General features: G+C 42.9%; 1 protein-coding gene across 1 annotated transcript in view; it reads right to left on the reverse strand.

Annotated features, from left to right (window-relative positions):
* Nucleotides 1-6037: 6037 nt before the first annotated feature.
* LOC121097071 (multiple epidermal growth factor-like domains protein 6) overlaps nt 6038-19573 on the reverse strand; it is a 200837-nt gene continuing 187301 nt past the window's right edge. Inside the window, exons 30-37 of the mRNA XM_040613813.1 lie at nt 18140-18268; nt 17153-17278; nt 16338-16466; nt 13914-14042; nt 13465-13593; nt 12651-12776; nt 10093-10221; nt 6038-9076 (exon numbers count right to left, since the gene is read on the reverse strand). Of these exons, the coding sequence (XP_040469747.1) occupies nt 8997-9076; nt 10093-10221; nt 12651-12776; nt 13465-13593; nt 13914-14042; nt 16338-16466; nt 17153-17278; nt 18140-18268 (977 nt within the window). The 3' untranslated portion in view covers nt 6038-8996. The remainder of the gene's footprint in view (nt 9077-10092; nt 10222-12650; nt 12777-13464; nt 13594-13913; nt 14043-16337; nt 16467-17152; nt 17279-18139; nt 18269-19573) is intronic.

The raw sequence follows: 19573 nt of genomic DNA on the forward strand, positions 1-19573 counted from the left end.
GATAGATGAAAAATGAAGATTCACAAGGCAGGACAAACAAGTAACTCAAAAAAATGTAAGACTTTTAATACTATTGTAAAGAGGCTCTGGAATTCATCTACAGCCCACCTTCTCTTCCCTGGTGCTGGTTCCCAAAGGATCCCAAGTGCGTGCCCAACGTACCCCATTAATCCCTCCCTGCTGAGCGGAAGCTGAGCTCCACCGAGCCCTCACCAGACCTGCAGATGCAGCTTTATCTTGGTCTTTGCAGATGCAGGCAGAGCAGAGGTTTGCACAGGTATCGTCTATTTAATGTTTGCCAAAATTTCTTGTGTTGAGGACTGGTGTAGCAATAACATACTTGGGAAAATAATTGTGAAACATTAACAAGTCCTTATTGTTAACAGGTGTTTCTGGCTGAGATTCCTTCAGGGCAACTTGGACAACGCACCACAGTTGAGTTGGTAATGGCATTTTTCCCAGAGGGGCCTTCAAAGTCTCTTGTGTGCCGCTTTGTATTCCTGGCAGCAGAGTCAGGAAGAAACCCAGTTTTCAACATCCTCCTTCATGCCTACTCAAAATAAAACATTCATTTATCAGCCGTAATGTTTTTCACATCTCCCATGACTTGGCACACGCTTATCACGTGATAGCTGTACCACAGGGCACTGAAGCACCATTTATGTACTCAAGATAACAGGCGCTGTCGATTCGCCCCTTTTTCAGTTCCTGAAGTGTTTAGGGGCTGTTTTCTGCTTGAACAAGCACCCATTGAGATATGCATTAAAATGCATTTTTACTGCTGCCGTGTTAAGGTAAAATAATTCTGCTCAAACCCTTACAGACCTTTTCTGGTTTCTCCCAGGGGAGGCAGCCCTGGCTCTCTAGAGGACCCTGTGCAGCTGCATCCCTGGGAGTAGCATTGAGGTTTTATATATATTAAAAAAAAAGCAGAAAAAAAAAAAAGCTAAGGCTTTTCTTTGGAGCTAGAAATCAGAAATAAGAGAGAACTCACTGCAAATCCATCATGACGCTCTACTTGGTTTTTTTTAGGGTAAAAACCCTGGACTTAAAGGGCTGGATGCACCACCGCAAGTCACACATCTCCGTTATCCCACGAAGAGAGCACATTATCACACCGGTGACACTGCACTACCAAATTAATCTGCAAAGCTTCCCAAGGGAAGGAAAACTCCAGCTACCACTTCACAGCAACAGAGTCTGCAACAAGAAACCAAACCAAAACAGCCCCCTGCAAGACTTTTCAAAGATGTACAGGTTTTCCAGGCGCTTGACATCTACCCTAGCTTTTTAAGTAATGTCTCTTGGAGAAAGGATTCCTGTGGATCAGAGGGGAGACTTTGCTACAATAGCTGCCCTGGCAAACCGTCTCCTTTCAACACATTCTGGAGTTCGTATTTGAAGTGGTTTTGCCACACTGGCAGCCAAAAATAACTATTTTCTGATCAAACTCACTAGTTCTTGTAAAAAGTTTTATCACACTAAATATGACTGTGAACAGTTCCAATAGCTCTTCAAGGTGTCTGTTCAAATCTCTGGCTTCTGAGAGGGTGGAGAAGGGCTCCACACAGCGCTTGAGCAGAGCGATGCCCTCAGCACAGCGGTTTGCTGCGGCTGCTCCCGCGGCACTCCCATCCCTCATTACCCAGGAATACGCCCGTATTTAACATGATGCTATTACGTTTGCTGTTCTGTACTTCATATATACCCTTAAGGTTAAAGTAATAATTAAGAGCAGCCTTCTCATGTGCCTAGTAATGCAAGGCCAAGATCCACAACAGCTACTACAACATAAATGTCAAATAGAAAAGGGAAAAAAAAGCAAACAGACAGGCAGGAATTAACCCCGCAGCCTCTGCTCGCACCGATCTTGTTCTTTGCTGATGACATACAGCAAGGAATCCTACTGCATACCTTAACGGACATATAAATCATTTAGAACTAGATTTCTGGTTGAAAAAAAACTCCGTCTGCAAAACCCAGAGAACTTTCATTAAGTCACTTTATAAGTAATTTATAGTATGCTAAGATTTACAAAATAACAAAGAAATGACCGGCCGGTTTCTTACTAATGAGAACTGGAACAGGAGGGCAGAATCAGTGGGAACACGGAGCATTTCCACCCAAACATGGCTCCGCTCCACCAGGCAGCGTGTGCTGGGTGAGCTCCGGTGCTCCATGCTGGGAAGCCTCCACTGTCCTCAAAGCAGTGGACAGAGATGAGACAACCCTTGAATTCCACAACAGGTTTCCTTCATGCTTCTGGATGAACTAAGAAGGGCTTGTTGGTAGGAAGACCTCAACAACGTGAAGTGCAGAAACTGCAAACTGGACAGCTACAGATGTTGTATGACCTTTGGCAAGAGGGCTGTGCAAGCCCCGAGGCCACCTGAGCAAAGGTCTTCATTGCTGCGGGCAAACGCGGTGGTCTCGGGGCAGGACAGTCACCTTGCTGTCTGCGCAGCCTCTGCTCAGGGCGGCCATGGTCTGCGACTGATATGTTAATGAATTAATTAGCCAAGATGTCATCTCTGAGGAGCAGCAAGCCTAACTCTGATCTCTTACACCAAGAAATTACAGACCTTAAAATAATTAATTAGCTTAATTACGGTTGGGCTCTTGGAGTCACTAGAGGGAGACACGAGCGCATGCCTTAAGCCAAGTTGTTACATCTGGACTGGAAAAAACACCCAGTAGATGATGGCACAAAGCATTTTAAACATTAACTATAATATCTACACCACATGCAGCTTCTCAAGATGTTTTGCTGTCATCAACTTACTAAAAGATAAAGATTTATTGGGCTATTACTGAAAAGGAAGCTAGATACTGCCAAATGGCAAGGACAGTTAGATGACTAGTTGCTGACATCTTTATTCTTACATAAAACAACACGACTGAGTTGTATTTTTTTTAACCACCATGCTTGAAAGGAATCAACAAAGCAGGGCCTTATCATACAGAACTTTTAAATAATTTTAAAATCATTCATGGGCTGTGGACAAGGTTGGGTTTTTTTCTCTCTGTGTTCATAGAGACTACTCTGTTAGCACCCTGTGAACTTTTAGTGCTGCCTACAATAAGAGATAAGCAGTGCCGCCCACAGATGGGTTTAACAGGGTCTGAGGATGCCGAGGGGAACATACCACGGAGCGGACCATACCAGCAGCGCTTCCCGGATCCCAGCCACGAGGTCACTCTTATTCCAGTGCCACGGATCCATTGCAGGCATACAAGAACATTTCAAGTGCTGCAGAGACATGGCTTTTTTGCAGGTTTAAGACACAGACCCATGCTAAACCTGCATAGATTGAGAATATTATGTCTACTTTTTGATCAGCTCCTAACAGCAATCATTGGGACTGAGAGGTTAGTGCAATAACAGCAACATTTTCTTTGAATAGTTTAAATATTGCTTCTATAAAGAAATTGCTCAATAAGTTGCAGTGATTACACAACTATCTTTATAACATATGTTAAAAAGATGACAAACCAAATGAATGTAATTACTCTATTCCTTGCTAAAAACTGTAGGAAAAGTGAAGTAAATCACATATGACAAAATTCTGTGGTACTAGAGAGCTCAAGTTAAAATGTTTGCTCTAAAATTTAAAAATCAATCCAAGTCTGTAGAGCTGTTCTCCCAGAAGCTGGCTACCCGTATCTGTCCACTTTTTCTCCGACAGCTTGATATACTGTCCTCACTTTGTTACACATTTTGAATTCAATTTAGCATGCTACTTCCAATTAACCAGCACACACTTATTGCATTATTTGGCATTAAACAAGCACATGTGTTCCTTTAGCTCCTTCCAATGTGAGAAGACAATACCCTTAAGGTGAACTGGGCTATTTGTTTGGCGAGTATTAGGCTCTGGGATGTGTCCAAGAAGGCTGATGGAAGCCCGCAGGTGTGCGGTTTCAAAAGCCTTCAAAGTGCTCCACGCCCAAGTCTTCCAGAAATGTTACAGTTCATAACCATCCTCTTCCAGCAAGATTTATGCTGTGTTTTGAATATTTCTAATACTCTGGAGACTGAGTGCCAGAAACCTCTATTTATCAGGTTTGATCACTGGACAAGGTGCTCTGGTCAGGGATCATATATAAACCCATTTATGTAGAGGCCATTAGTTATTCTACACAAACTACCACAAGCAGGTGTGATTCCAGTGCACGTGCTCTGGATGTGAATTAGTTTAACAGAACAAAGCTTCCTCCACAACATAAGCCTATTGCTTCAAGACTATCAATAAGGAGAGAACAAGAACAAGTTTTAATGACATGGTTATATAAAGAAACCAGCATCCTTTCACTATGATATGTGTCCAACAACGTACAGTACAGTTTTGAGATACATCCCACATACTCTTTGAAGGGGGGGTTACAAATTCACGAAGACAGAATATTGCTATGCAAGTGCTTATTAAAAGCAATAAAAAGAGCAGAATGAACAATTTATTCTCAAACAAGTCTGAGATTCAGTGTTTACCACTGGAAATTGCTTTACACGGTGTTAGAATTTAAAGCTTTGACCTGGCAAAAGAATTACTGGGCATGGTGTCACAGCTCATGCACAGAGCTGCTGCAGTCAGAAGGAAAAGACCTTCAAGAACTGGGGACTGAGGTTTCTAGCCCAACTGTAAAAAAAAATAAAAAATTAACACAAGGATGGGAGGATGGAGGTTTCCTGGTCCACCCGTTCTCTCAAGGACTCTTCCTAAGCTTTTCTTTGCTCTGATGAGAAGCTAAACTCTAACAGAAACATTATTTGTCACTGTTAGATCTACAGTATGAAACCATGATGGCTCCAAAATGTGTGTCTGGCTCTTCTGGGAAGGACATAAAGGTATAATTTCCATGTTTGTCCCGTTGGCAACTCCTGATACTGTGATGGTTATTACTTACAAAAACAGAAATCTGCAGCCAATCAAAATAATATGGTTGGCAAGAAATCTGGGCAAACTTTAATAGCTACGGTTCTTCAACATAAAAAGGATAAAAGCAGAATAATAATTTTTGGCAGGGGAAGCGGGGAATTTTTTAAATTCTGATTGTTTTCCTATGAGGATAGTGTTATAAATACTGAAGTCTAACTTAGAACATGTTGTTCTGGTTTCACGAATTCACATTGAGTAAGATTCTGCTGGACCCACTGAGTTACACTCAACTCATTTCCAGTCTTCTCAAACTGAAGTTATCTGGAATACACAACAAGGTGAGTGAGCGGGATTTGGCACAGAAACTGCATGGCCGAAATAATTTCAGTGTCCTTCTGAAAGCAGTTACCTGTGCATGCAACTGTGTTACAGTGGAAGGAATATACAGAACGCTCTTTTCAAGAAAGCATAATTAACGTCAGCCTTCTGGGAAATGGAGAGCCAAGAAAGGCATTCACCAAGAGAAAGAGAGACATAAATTTAGATATAAAAACTATTTTCACTTTCAGTTTCAAAGCTCCAGAGCTATGCCCAGGACAGTATCAGCATGACAGTCTTCCGCTGGAATCTGATGAAGCAAACAAGCAGAGTTATATTATTTTAGTAGCAGCTATACTCACTTGCCACAAAATTAATCTATGGAAAAGCTGATTTAGTAGTTTTTCCATTTAAAAAGTCCATGCTGTTTAATAAAGACTATTTTGTAGGCACAAAATTAGGTAAATTTGTTAACCTGCAGTAAGGAGCAGAATCAAAACATATTAATGACATCACAAGCAAGTAAAATCCCTTAATTTATAGCTGATGATGTAAAGTTTTGGCTCTTCTTTTAGAAAATAACATCCTGTAAACATTTTCCCTGCCTTGTGAAAAGAATGAAAACCTTCACTAACAGAGAACGAAGAAAAGACATTCCAAATTAACTCAAAATTAATCTTTTAATATTTTTAAATACTTAATTTTGATTTTTACCTTATATGATTGCACTTAGTTCTGGAACAAAAAGTCATATTGAGCCCCAAGTCAGAATGATCTGTTCACTGCAGTGAACTTCTGTTCCCAAGGCAATACCATAAAGAGCCTAAGAAATATTTTGAAGGAGGAATGAATAAAAAGACTATTGCATGTGAATGGTTTTATATGAAATGGCATTTTTTGATTTTTTTTTTAAAACAAGTTTGCTGAAATATTTCCCAAGCAGATCTTCTTGGGCCTCTAATTCACTGGCACAGGCTCAGTATCAGTCACTTACAATACATGTTTCATCACGTACAAATTGTGACATTCTTTAAAAATACTTCATACAAAAAATTTTATTTCCTTTATACTACATATTTACAATTCTATTATCAAGGTACTGTGGAAAATGTAAACAAGTATACACAGGTAAATAACATGGTTTGAGAAAGGCTTTTTCTTTGATTAGCTGCTCTAATCACATAGCAGAATACAGAGATAAGAAAAACCAGTCCATTTTATAAACTGCTGTCAAACAGCAAAACGTAAGCTCTGGGCTTTGAGGCATTAGCTGCTGAGTAACCGTACCAGTCACTGGGCATCCTTCCCATCACTGAAATGTCCAATGTACTGGAACGGGGCCAGGTAATCAGGGCTGATACAGTTGGGTCTGAGGGAGCAAGGTTTGCTCGGTCTTCAGGAGAGAAGACCAAGGGGAGGTATTACTGCTGTCTTCAACTACCCCATGGGGGCTGTAGGTGAGATGAAGTCAAATAATTCTCCGAGATGCACACTGAAAGGATGAGAAGCACCGGACAAGTTGAACTTAAGAAAATTCTGATTAGAAAATAGGGGAGAAAAAATAATAGTCTTGAGCATGAAATTTTCACTGGGACAGGGGCTCAAAGAGGTGGTGGGATCTCCATCCTTGGAGATATTCAGAACTCAGCCAGATGAATCTCTGAGCAACTCCCTTTACCTTTGAAGCTGATCAGGCTTTGAAGAGAAGCCTGGACATCCAGAGGTCTCTTACAACTTAACTTTATGATTCTAGGAAAAGTCTCGAATATAATGTGACTCTTGCATTACTGTTGTAGTTTGGCTCTGTGGTAAATACATAGTTAAGTCCAAAATATGTTAATTGCTTAACCTGGATTGTTCCTCTCCAGCAGTTGCTAAGATTATGTTTAATTTTCTCACATGAGATTTACCTTATCAGTTCCAGTTCAGTGAAATTGCCCCAAATTCACATAATTGCAGGATCAGACCCAGGACATCTCATCTCCAAAAAAATGTTTAAAATGTCACAGCTGGCAGTAAAGCCCTGCTGAGAGCCACACACTTCTGACTAGTTTGGGAACAACAGTTTTGGCACATTTTCATTGAGTAAACTTTCCAGTGACATTCATGGGTCTCTACAGAAGAAATGACCAGGGATCACCATCAGCCCCTGTGATATTTTGGCTGAAAGCACAGTTGGTTAATGAATTCTGACACATTCACAAATAACTTTATGGCATTTAGGATGAATTTCTATACCTATGAGGTGATGAACAACAACAAGACTTCTATGAAGCTTGAAAAATACTTACAAAACCTATATTGCTTAGAATAGATCACAGTTTGCATTAAACTCCCAGGTGAGCAAGTGTCACTTGCTTTGTACTGGACAGTTGCTGACTGCAGATGTGTTTAAGACCTGAGGTGAACCATGGGGTAAAACTGTGCCTTCATCTACTCATTATCCAACTGCAACAACAAAAATAAGCTTTACAAATCACAAGTTACATCAATTATTGTCACTTTGTCTCTTCTAAGACAAAAATCTTCTCTTGCAGAGTTCCAGTTTGTTACGCTGTGTGAACGGTAGCGTGAACACAAGACCTGGCACTACCTGTATTACCATGTCTGATGAGCCTGTGGTCCTGATGCCCTTTAATAAGTGCACTTTTGATATCGTCAGACTCCAGAGGTTACTACGTAGATTTTGTAACTCCTAACCTAAAGAGAGGTATAAAGAGGCACTCTGAAATTATTTAGTCAGGTTAACTCAGAATATTAAAATAGAGAACATTATTTCTCTATAATTATATACTTCTATACTAAAGAACAACCTGTCTAAAAAGACAAAATAGCACCAACACGTCTTTGTTCTATTCAGTGACCAACAGCAGCTGTCGAATGGTATCAGGACTTTTTAAAGCTGACAAACTATTGTGCAGTAAAAGCACATTATAATCCTTTATATAAAGAACACAAAGGTTATCTTCAAACATCTATCCTTGCTTACTATCTGCTTTCTCCACCCAAGACAAAACTCTTTTCTGCGTTAGACAGTACTGTTTGATGAGAACTGCTGCACAGTTTGACTTGACAAACCACTGAGAAAGTGAACTGACAAGACGGGAGGATGCAGAAAGCCAGAAGAGTCTGACAGGTGACACCATGCTCTTTGGAAGACAGATTCAGACAGAAGCAAGATATAGATGGAGACCTTCCAATCAGTCAATCCACACTACAAATGCAGTACATATTCTCACTTATCAAGGACTGTGCTGGATTCTGCTTCAGTTGCAAGTTTAAAATTAGACTGAACGTTTTTCTAGAACACACAATGTTATTCAAAGCAGAATTGATTTGGTGAATCCCACTAGTTTCTGTGCAACGTGACTTTACAGTGAATCCGTATTGGTTTCGTAATCTGTGAAACGCTCAGTAAACTCCATGCTGGTTGTCAAGCAGGTTTAGAAAGTCACTTATAAGTGGTGTGGCTCACTGCACGTTGATATGTTACATACTGCTTATCCTGATACTCTTTGGAGCCGGTCTTATTAAAAACATGTCCAAGCTTTCAAACAATGAATTATATTATATAGCAGAAAGAACGTCCAGAGCAGATTAATGGAGGGGTAAGAGGCTAGGAATAAATACATGAAACAGATTCAACTTTTTAAAAGGATCCAGCTACTAAATGGCCTCTGTAGTCTTCCATAAGAAGTGTGAATACTTCAGTACAATTCAAGCTGAATTGAATAGCTGTTTTCATATCCAAATTCAAATACCGTCTGTGCATATAAAACAGTTCATTTATTAGTCCAAATGTTACTGTTGTAGAGCTCTTGGAAAAATCTTCCCTCTTTCTTGAATTTGTTCTTCATGAAAAGGAAGCTTTGGAGGGCCACCTAGAGAATTCAGCAGAAACACAGTTTCAGGTCTATATAATGTAATACTGAAATATTACATAGATTATACAATTTACACTTAAATAATTCAATAAATATTACCCTTCAAAAAAAGGTGAGGACTGAGTTACACTGGCCTCCTCACAGCGGTAGAAAGCAGGCAAAACAGTAAAACATGTCTCAAACGGCAAGTTCCCAAAGCGTTTCCTAAACTAAATGCAGAATCGTATGGTATCACCATCAAGCCAGTTGCAATTAGATTACCAGTGGGAGGAAATTTTCACTCTGTACTATATCTCAAGAAGAAAAATTATCAAAATACAAGATGTCCCAGCCTCCTTGTGATAGTGCGATGAGTGCTTTAGCACACTCACAAATCAATCCACATCTATTTTCCAATGTTTTGTCTGCTTCTCTGGCTTATTGCACCTCACCACGATCCTCAAAACCCGAGACCTACAAAAAGTGAATGGGATGGCATGCACAGCATTAAACCTCCTCATTCTTCTTATAGAAGTTGTGGGTATCAACTGTTTCAGGGCAAGATTTGATACTGGCAGGCACAGAAGAGCATACTGCTCTCGGCACAGCTGTGCTGGACCAGGCAGCCTCAGGAATCCTTGATCTCCACAGCCTGCTCTGAGGGGAAACCACTGCACCGAGGCAGTTCAGCTTGGCCGAGGCCTCAAAACCACCTGGAATGACTCCTGGCATTTGCAGTGTCTGCTGGCATTTGCACCATCAGGTGCTGGGACCCTTTGGAGTAGAGCACACACCAACACGACCCTTCCAAGCAAAGCTGCTGCTATCACAGGCTCTGTGTTCTTCACCAGAGATGGAAATGCAGAACAGCTTCTGCCTCGCACAGTCTAACACAGGAACCGTGGTGGCTGCTGCTGAGCACCATGTTTGGGTGGTGCATTGATACTCCTGTCCAAACGGTCCACCCACCCCCTCCACGGTCAATGCATGACGACTTCTACTAAGAAAGGCTGCGCATCTCCAGCTTGTGTTACCTTCTTTGCAGGTTGGCCCCATCCACATGGCTGGGCACACGCAATTCCCGTTGTACGGATTGCACTGGGATTTGCTGGCACACTGGCATTGCAGGGAGCAGTCAGGGCCGTACTGGTTTGACCTGCATTCTGGAAGGACAGAAGTGTTTGGAAGAAGGTGAATGCTCCCTAGTAGTCTCCTTGCTCTCCGGGATCAGGAAGCTACTTAGACACCTACATCTGTTAACATTAAAGCATGACATTTCAGAAAGCCTTACAGTCTTCAAGTTTTGTCTGCCACATGGTCCGCCCAAACTGTAGCCCAGCTGTCCTAAAGAAGTTAGGAATGGAATGGAAATCATTAATGGTATAAAAACAGGGGTTGACAGCCCAACAAAAAAGACCTTGGGATTTGCTCAGGAAAGTTACAGTCAGCATCCTGGATCCACACTATCTCCCGCACCTCTCTACCGCACGGCTTGGCTGTCAGTGTGTGCCAGCAAAGAGCCTTCACTCAAAGAACGCGAAACTGAAAATTAATCCATTTTCTATATACTGTTATGTCTTACTCTGATTGCACAATTCTGCTGCCTCCTGGCAAATTAAACTCACAAAATGTCTCGCTTCCAAATGCAAATGTATTCCATACCTAGGCTGATAAATCCTCATTGCAACTTTTTTTTTTTTTATGCAGAGTACAGACATGAAGGAGAAGTTAGCAGCAGGTCACAAGGCAGGGTGCTAAATACACTGTAAACAATAGCCCTCTCTCCCTCACCTTGCTAGAAAACACTGTAAATAATCAAGGCGCTTGCTTTCTCACACAAGCACCATTAGGTAAATAAAAGTGCTGCTGAGCCCTGCATCAGCTGCAGCCCCAACACGTGGAAGAACTCTCCCTGTGCGCTCAGAGCTTGGCCTTTTCAATTAGGAAATGTTATGAGAAAAGGTCTCCTCAAACACCTCTGGACCTGATTTTAATTTATGTAATACCACATTTTCATGTTAATAACAATGTGTATTTAAGACATCTGTTTGAAAGTCTGCAATGTTAATTTACTACAGAAAAAGAGCGCCCATAAAAGTCTGTTATATTCTCTCTCTTTTTTTTTTTTTAATTAACATTTTGCCTGTTTAATGGGTGCTTTACCAGAGTTCAAATTAAAATCAGGCCTTTTATCTTTATGGCTGCTGCACAGTCACAGCTGCTCACAGTTATATCACAGATGAACTGAGCCTAATTGAAAATAAAAATGCAAATAAAACCTACCCCATAACAGCTTTTCATGGATGGGGGCTACCCTAGCTGATTTAAGAAAAATAAAAATGACTCCTAGAGTTTGCAAAAAGCAAAACCTCGGTTCGCGTTTTTGGTGCTGAGCTTCCCCCTTGCGTTCCACTTCTGCTAGAACGGGGCTGGCCCCCGGCTGCCCAGCGCCGTGCTGCGGGGTGCCTGGTGGCCCCGTGGGACCCGCGCCCGCCGGCTGGCCGCCTTCGGCTTCTGACCACAGGGCAGCGCGGGGAGGGAACCAAAGGCTCTTCCGTCTCAGTTTTGCAGGTTGCACTAGCACTTAAGCTCCCAGCAGTTACTGTGCGTTAAACACATGCTGTTTGAAGCTGTTTCCTGCCCTACCCTTGAAAAAAAGGAGAAATAATATTCCTCTGCTGTGATCTGGGGGCTCAGGAGGATTATGGTTCCTGGTGTGAACCCGCAATAGCAGCATCTGGATGCTCACTCCTCCTATCTTGTTTGCCACGGCATTAGGATCACAAATCTCTTCTTACACTTGTTTAAACCACTGCAATTCCTTTTACTTCAGTGGATTACCCTAAATTTACTCCATCGTAACTGCGAGCAGAGTCACCTTGCCTGCCATTGCTGCCTCTCAGCCCTGCAACCACCTCATCAGGGCACAGAGGTGGGACTGGTTTTCCCTACAGGAGAATTTTCTTACCTATTTTTATACCCTTGTTACAAAATAATTCCCTCTCTCACGGGCCAACCATTTCCCAAGCACACAGCCTGAGTGCCTGTGCTGCAAATGAGGGAATTTTATTCGGATTCAATATTCCTGGACTGCTGCTGAACCCCAGAGGCAGGCATAGCTGCTGCAGCTCTGCCACCCTCATCCGCAGGGATTCTACTCTGCTTCCCGGGGAAGCAAATCTGGAGCAGGAAATACTTTGGCATTGGTCTGAAAAGGGTCACAGATGTCCATGTGACAAAACACACTGCAATCAGATCCCTTTGTGCCCATTTGCAGCCTCTGGAGACTTCCCCGCTACATCTGCAAAACTGTGGGCTTGGTAGATCCTTCACAGCACGTGCTCTCCAAAACTCAAGGCAAATGACATTTTACAGCTGACCCGTGAACAGCTTTCCTATCAGTGTATCAATATAAACATTGATTAAATCCAGAGGCACAGCCTGTTGATAAAGCTGTTGATAACCCATAGCTGTAATTTGCTACAAAGTGTTCTCGAATACCAGCAAATGTACTTTCACAGTTACGCTTAGACCAACAGGTCATATTGGTTTAACTACACATAGTCCAGCCTTTAGAAAATATTACCCTTACCAATGTCACATTTGTCTCCAGTCTTCCCAGGTGGGCAAAGGCACTTCCCAGTCTCTGGATCACAAGGAGCATCCCCGCAGTCGCACTGGTGCTGGCACCTCTCTCCAAACCAGCCCCTGTCGCAGCCTGACAGCGAGAGTGCTTTTTTAGATGCACATTTGAATGGCAAGACGTACATTAAGCCAGATGAGTTTCTCCAGGATGTCCCAGAGGAAAGCTCATAAACTCTCCACTGAAGCCAGTGTAAATGCCAAGTTTAATCAAGAATCGAACATAGTGGAATAGGCATAATATTTATATGAGTTCTCCTTATGTCGGGTCCGTCTAATCTAACCTATCAAAGGTATCTGTAAATCTGTCCCAGAAATGTAACTGGCACTTATTTTTGTTTTTTAATTAGAACTCTCTAGAAGACCATTCCATAACACTCAACAGGTCTGACATACACCTATTTAATAATCTTATTTGGTTTTAGAAGTAAATTTAGAATCGGTAAAGGGGAGTTATTTTTAATAAACAACATATGAAACTCATTGCTGCAAGACATCACGGAGACCAGGACTTTCACTGCATTAATCGGAACCAGATTAGTTAATTTATAAGGAAATGAGAACACCCAGCTATGTAACAGGTAAACTATCCCAAATTCAGTGTTTCAGGATATTCATAAAGCTCAAAATAAGGAAGCAGCAGCTCTCAACAAACAAACATTTGAGTAATCACATGGGGCTTTTTGAGTTTTACTTTGATTTTGATTCTTTGGGTTTTTTTTTTTCTTTTTTTTTTTTCTTGTCCGTCAGAGGGGTGCAAGTACCTTTTTCACAGTGGGCACCTTGATAACCCAAAGGACAAATGCACTGTCCTGTCACTGCATCGCAGGTTGCTCCATTTTGACAGGCACATGTGTGAAGACAGCTTAGCCCATAAAATCCAAGGGGGCACTCTGAAAAACAAGAGTATTGAGAAATGTTTATGAAGTAAAAACATACACCCCTTTAAAAACCTGTGTATTTTCAGCCACGTTCCCCAGGAACTGACAAAACCTATATTTACCGTTAACAGTGCCGTGTGCTTTTTAAAACTTGCACCACCCCAGCATCAGAAATAGGCAAGTTACTCAGATCTGGAAGCAATCAGGTCATTCGGGACACCCCCAAACTTTTAACTGAACTGGCAAGGTGTTTACATGACTACTCCGAAGCCCCACATCCCACCACTGTTGGCAAACGGGGCACCTGGGCTGCCCCGGGTGCCGCCACTTACTGTGCTCACAGGAGTGGCCGTAGTAGCCCTCGGGGCATCGGCAGCAGCCCGTGAACCTGTCGCAGGTGCCGTTGTGCTGGCACGAGCAGTCCAAGCCACAGCCAGACCCATACTTCCCCGGGAGACATTCTGCTGGCAGGACACGGACAGAGTAACAGATGAACAAAACAAAAACATCACTGACCTCACCCAGAGAAGCTCTTATGTGATAGTTTGCATAGCTGATATGATGCCCATAGAATAACTTGCAGACCTAAAGAGAATGTTTGTTGTGAAGACACAGCATTTCTCTACAACTGTGATGTATATACGTACGTTGATCAGAAGTCTTTTATGTTACATAGGTGTTCAAACAGCCATTTCCTTGTACCCTTTATAGCCTGCCTTTACTAATTTGATGCTTCACGCAGTGTTGAACCTGCACCAGGTGTTCTAAAGCCACACAGTAAATAGCATAAATGGTATCTTCTATTTTTTCTTTATACCTACAGCGATATTTTCTTTTAGACACTCAGAAAGTGTGAAAGAAAACATGAAGCTTTTCCTCCTCTGTGTTATCATTGGAGTTCATGCTATTCCAATTCCTAATCAAGCCAGGAGGATCTCTTTTTCACACATAGCAACAGCCTTTCCCTGTATAATGAGATATCTGCTTATACAGAACTAAACACCTCTCAAATTACTGAAAGCCAAGTCATGCAAAAGTGACTGTGCCAATATAATTAACCTGGGCATCATTTCTGCATAAGTTAACTTCCCACTGCTGTGATAATTTGAATCTGGGCAGACCAACTTAAATAAGCATAGCCATCCAAATAATTAGATTCATAACTGCAAATGTCAGACAAGATCTTTCAAGAACACCACACCTAATCACTAGGAAAAGGATGCTTGATTAGCTGTCTTTGATTTCTAGTCAAAACACACTCAAACCCACACTGCTGTGGAAATCAAGACTCAATTTCCCAACAACCTGGCTATCTCTGTCAAAAGACCAACAGTGAAGCTCTTTCTAGCGATGTAACACACAGTCCCTTATATGATGTGTGTGTGTCTTTTCCCCGTGCCTGACTTCAGAGATGTTTCATCTAAGCATATCTATAAGATACCCCCATGACCTGCTGCTCCACGTGGTAGCATCTGCATGACTCTACCGAGGCTTTGCAACCCAAACGCAGCCTGTGGGTGGTTACAGAGATTCCAAGGAACAAAGAGAGGCGAAGGCAGGTGGCTACCAACCCAAAGTTAGCCAGTTAATTGTGAACTTCACTTCCTTAGTGCCTGTCCACAGTAGTATTCACATTGTGAGCGGCTCCATGTAGTTAGCATCTTTCTTTTTTCCTTCCGACTCCTCCTCTGCACACACAGAGGCATGAAGTGGGTCTCTGAGTCTTCTCAGGTGCCAAGTGAAACAACTGCATGGAGGAAGGCTGCTAAAAAAGTGTCATTTCTATATGACACTTTTATATAGCAACACTCCCCTGTAACAACTAGTTCTTTGTAAACATACGCATGGATTTTGGGGTCGATACGCTACAGATGTCAGACAGAAAGCCTGTAAATGAGGGCCTGGGAGAACGCTGGGGAGATTGCACCATGGCAGTTACGATGTAATGAAGTTTGTCTTGAATGTGAACTCAGAACTACTCAGAACTAACTTTTTATATTTCATACCAGTAAACTCATGGTTTCTTGGGCATTTAAGTTGGTAACTATACAGATATCTCTTATCTAGAGAGAGAAATGGGAAGGTGGAAATTCAGAATGATTTTTGGGAGATGGACAGAAGGAAAGACATGGAAAGACTCAGGCTGGCAGGAGGGTTTCTGAGGTGAAAACTGAGCTTGTTCTGTTTAAGTATCCTTTGTCTTGTGTGAGGGAGAGCTGACGTGGAGAAGTAAGGGTGAGATAGCAGGACAGCCGCAATAGCTTTGGACAGATGTCAGAACTGTATTAGCAGGGAAGTCAATACATGGAAGTTCAACTGCAGTCCAGTCTGAGGGAAGAGAATAACAAGAGAGGATGTAACAAGAGAGGAGGGAGATGCAGGCTTCTGCTGACCTCGGAGAAGCACGTGAACGAAGATAAAAACAGCATTACCATGAACAAAAGAACACAAAAGTTCATGAAGGAAGATACAAAACAAGGTTCCCATGAACAAAAGAACAGCAGAATTGGACAGGACAAGAAAAGAGCCTGTGCAAAGGAATTTGAGAGTTACAGAGCAAGGCTCATGAGGAAACTGTTTCTGAAAAAAGACCTAAAGCTCTGACTAGGGGCAGTTCTGCATGAAAGATGCTACAGAGACAAATGCAGCTGGGACGGAGTCTACTTAAGTAAAACCTGTCCCCTTTTGTGGGTCTGTAGACACTGCCAACCCCTGCTTGAATGTACACATCCACTATCATCAAAGCAAAAAATCACCTTTCTCACACGATCTTCCTGTCCAGCCGAGCCCGCAAGTGCAGTTGCCATCCACGTGGTCACAGATACCACCGTTCTGACAGGTACATGTCAGGTGGCAGTTGGGGCCATACTGTCCCTGGGGACACACTAACAGAAAATTAACAAAGATTGAAAAAATAAATAAATTAGCATCCCCCAAAAGGATGAAGGTGACAGGGAATAAATAGAAACACATGCTCCCCACAGTATCCCAAGTGCCTGGTGTCTCCTGAGGGCTGTGGGACACTCTACTCCACGATTATTAGCAGTTTCACCCAAACGTTCTCGGTCTCACCATATCTCCTCACTTGGCTTGACTCCACATTTGCTCCTCTTGCTCTCCTGCCTTTGTCCCCTCTTAATTCATCCTCTTCAGCAAATCCTCTCCCTTCACTTTTATAGCTCAAGCAATTAGCTTCCAAATTTAGTCCCATCCATCCACAGCTCCCTCACACTGCTCGTGTTGTGTGCTACCAACCACCTTTTTTCCCATCTTTATGTTCCGTTTGGATTGAAGCCTCTGAAAGGAGTCACTGCAGCTTGGTGGAGAAACCAGTGCAATGGCAGCGAGTGTGGTGGAGCAAAGTGGTGAGACATGGGCAGGAAACGGGGGCAGGGTAAAGGCAGGGTGAGGGAGCGGGGACGGACAGGGGCCGAGTACAGCAGACTGCAACGTTATCAAGCAAAGGCATTGGGAAGCACAGTTCTAACAATGTATGGCGCTGAGTTTTGTTTGCTGGTTGTTTTGAGTATGTCACCGACTGACGAGGTGACCCTGGGTCCCGCTTTGTTACCTTGCTGACAGCTGGGTCCCATTTGGCCAGGAGGACAGGTGCACTTGCCAGTCCGTGGGTCACACTGACCTTTACCACATGCACAGAACAGGGCGCAGTCCTTCCCGTGTCGGTTCTCAGGGCAAGCTGAAGGGAACACGGCCTTTTGTTAAACACGCTGGGTAGCCAGCGCCAGCTTTCATCCGTAACACTGGCAGGATCTTACAGGTAGAGCTGGCTTCATTTTTATTCCAGCTAATGTGCTTCAAAGGAACAACTATGAACCAAAAATCCATCCAAAGACATGACTGCTTCATCCTCTGAAACCTCACTAGAGGTTATAAATCTGTCCATGGTTTCACCTAGAACATTTAGTAGGTTTCCTGCCAAAAAGATGAGTGCCCAGCTGCTCATCCTTGCAGCTAAAGACGTCTTTCCTTCCTTAATATTGATGGTGTCCTATGCTGAAGAGCAAAGCTAGAGGCTACCAAACATCAAAACATTGCTCTCCCTTGAATAAGCTGAACAGACATTCACAGAGATCATAGCTTTGGAAAAAGCACAGAAATTCAGCCACACAATTTAGCTCTAAAATACAGAAGTAAGAGTAGGGTTGCCATGGAGTCTTTACCAGTTTTGCCATGACAAAACTTGATCTTTTTCCCATTTATTGAAACTAATGGCACCATAGTGTGAAGCAAAATACTGAGACAATTTCTCAACCTAGAAATTTTGGACAGGAAGAAGGAACTTGAGCAATTCATGCTGAGCTGGCTCTAGAAATAAGCTTGGGCAAGCAGGTTGTAATCCTGGGATGAGTGTCCTTGCTTCTACGCACGCAGAAGAGAGGGAAAATATTTTGCAAGAGATTTTTTACAAAGCTGGAATCCTGATTTACAATTCAAGGAGGAGGTAGCTGGGATCTGTCTGTTTTTCTACTGACAAGCTCTTATGCAGATTATTCCTCTGCTGTTTTTTGAAAGCAGCAGAACATGAGTGTTGGCTTACTTTTACTACAGTCAGCTCCAATGAAACCAGGCGCGCAGTCACACGTTCCCGACGCAGGGTCGCAGTGGGCTCCATTCATGCATTTACAGGGGTTTTGGCAGTTCGAACCGTAAGTACCTTTTGGGCACCCTGTTTCAAAAGAGCAAAATAGCAATTAGGCAATGTTGTTACTGGGCTTCTTGCATTTAATGTCATAAGCACTTTGTTGCTTTCAACCCAAATGAGGTTTTCATTTTCTAACTATTCACTTCTGGAGGGCCAGGAGGAGGCACTGACCAGCAGATGGGTGCCCCGGGCAATGCACTCCGTGGGGCAGCAAGGCAGCGCTGCCTCGCGGTGTCAGACCCCTGGGGAGCTGCATCAACCGCTGCCACCAAGCCTGGTCCGACAGCTCCTGGCTCTGCCTGCTCCTCCCATGCCTCATAGGTGACAGTAACAAGAAAAGCAAGCCCAGTTCTTCAGAGGTTTTCCTCTTTCTGTTACAAATCAACCTGTGCCCCCTTTCCCTCCCATGGCAGAGGTGGGGAGAGTTGGGGCCCTGGTCCCTCTTCCTTTGGGCAGCAACAGCCTGGTTTGCCTGAGACGGTGAGAAGCCGTATCTGCGCCTTTCAGCAGACCAGTTATGGAGCAGGTCTTGTCTTCTAAAAATGTTTAAGTTGGAGAAAATTTGTTTCCTCTATAATATACTCCTTCCCTCCAAACTGGAGCTGCCATTGCTCTGGCACGTCTAGTGGGCTGTGGATGGAAGACTATGAAAACCTGCACATGACAATAAGAGGGAATTTCAGAAGACACCTTCTCAGAAGGTAGATACAGGAGAAAGATGGTTTAAATGCAAAGCCAGAAAATTCTTTGAGGAAAAACCCAAAACATCTCTGTTTTGCAATAACCAGAAGAAACATTAGACCTGGATGGATTGCTGGGCCAGTGTTACGTAGCAACCAGCTGTCCATGAAGAGGTTTTCCAGGTGGTCACGGGTATTTTCAGACAGCTAACACTGAAGGAACACTGAATACAACATCAGGAAGACACGAATGCATCTGCCACGCTTGGCTCACGTCTTCAAGATACTCTTTAGAGTGATAGAGGCTGCAAATGAGGAAAATAGCTGGGCAGAGCTGCTACACACGTGCCTCTGTCTGCCAGGGCTGCCTTCAGCACGGTACCACCAGATTCTGGAGATGCAGGTTATTCTCTTAATTTTCCAGTGTACTGGAAAAGGGAGAAGCTGCTGCTTTTAGAGCAACATGATCATCATTGAACAGTTACACCAGTGTTACTACCTCCACATGTCACTTCTTTGCTCCTTCCTTCCCTCTCTTCCCTGGTAAAAGGAAGCCTATGGCTACTTTGGAAATCTGGTTGAATATAATATTTGTACATGTCTCCAAGCAACAGATCTCTCACAATCTGTGCATAAATAGATTTGTGTA

This window comes from Falco naumanni, chromosome 13, assembly GCF_017639655.2.
Source record: "Falco naumanni isolate bFalNau1 chromosome 13, bFalNau1.pat, whole genome shotgun sequence".
NCBI lineage: Eukaryota > Metazoa > Chordata > Aves > Falconiformes > Falconidae > Falco > Falco naumanni.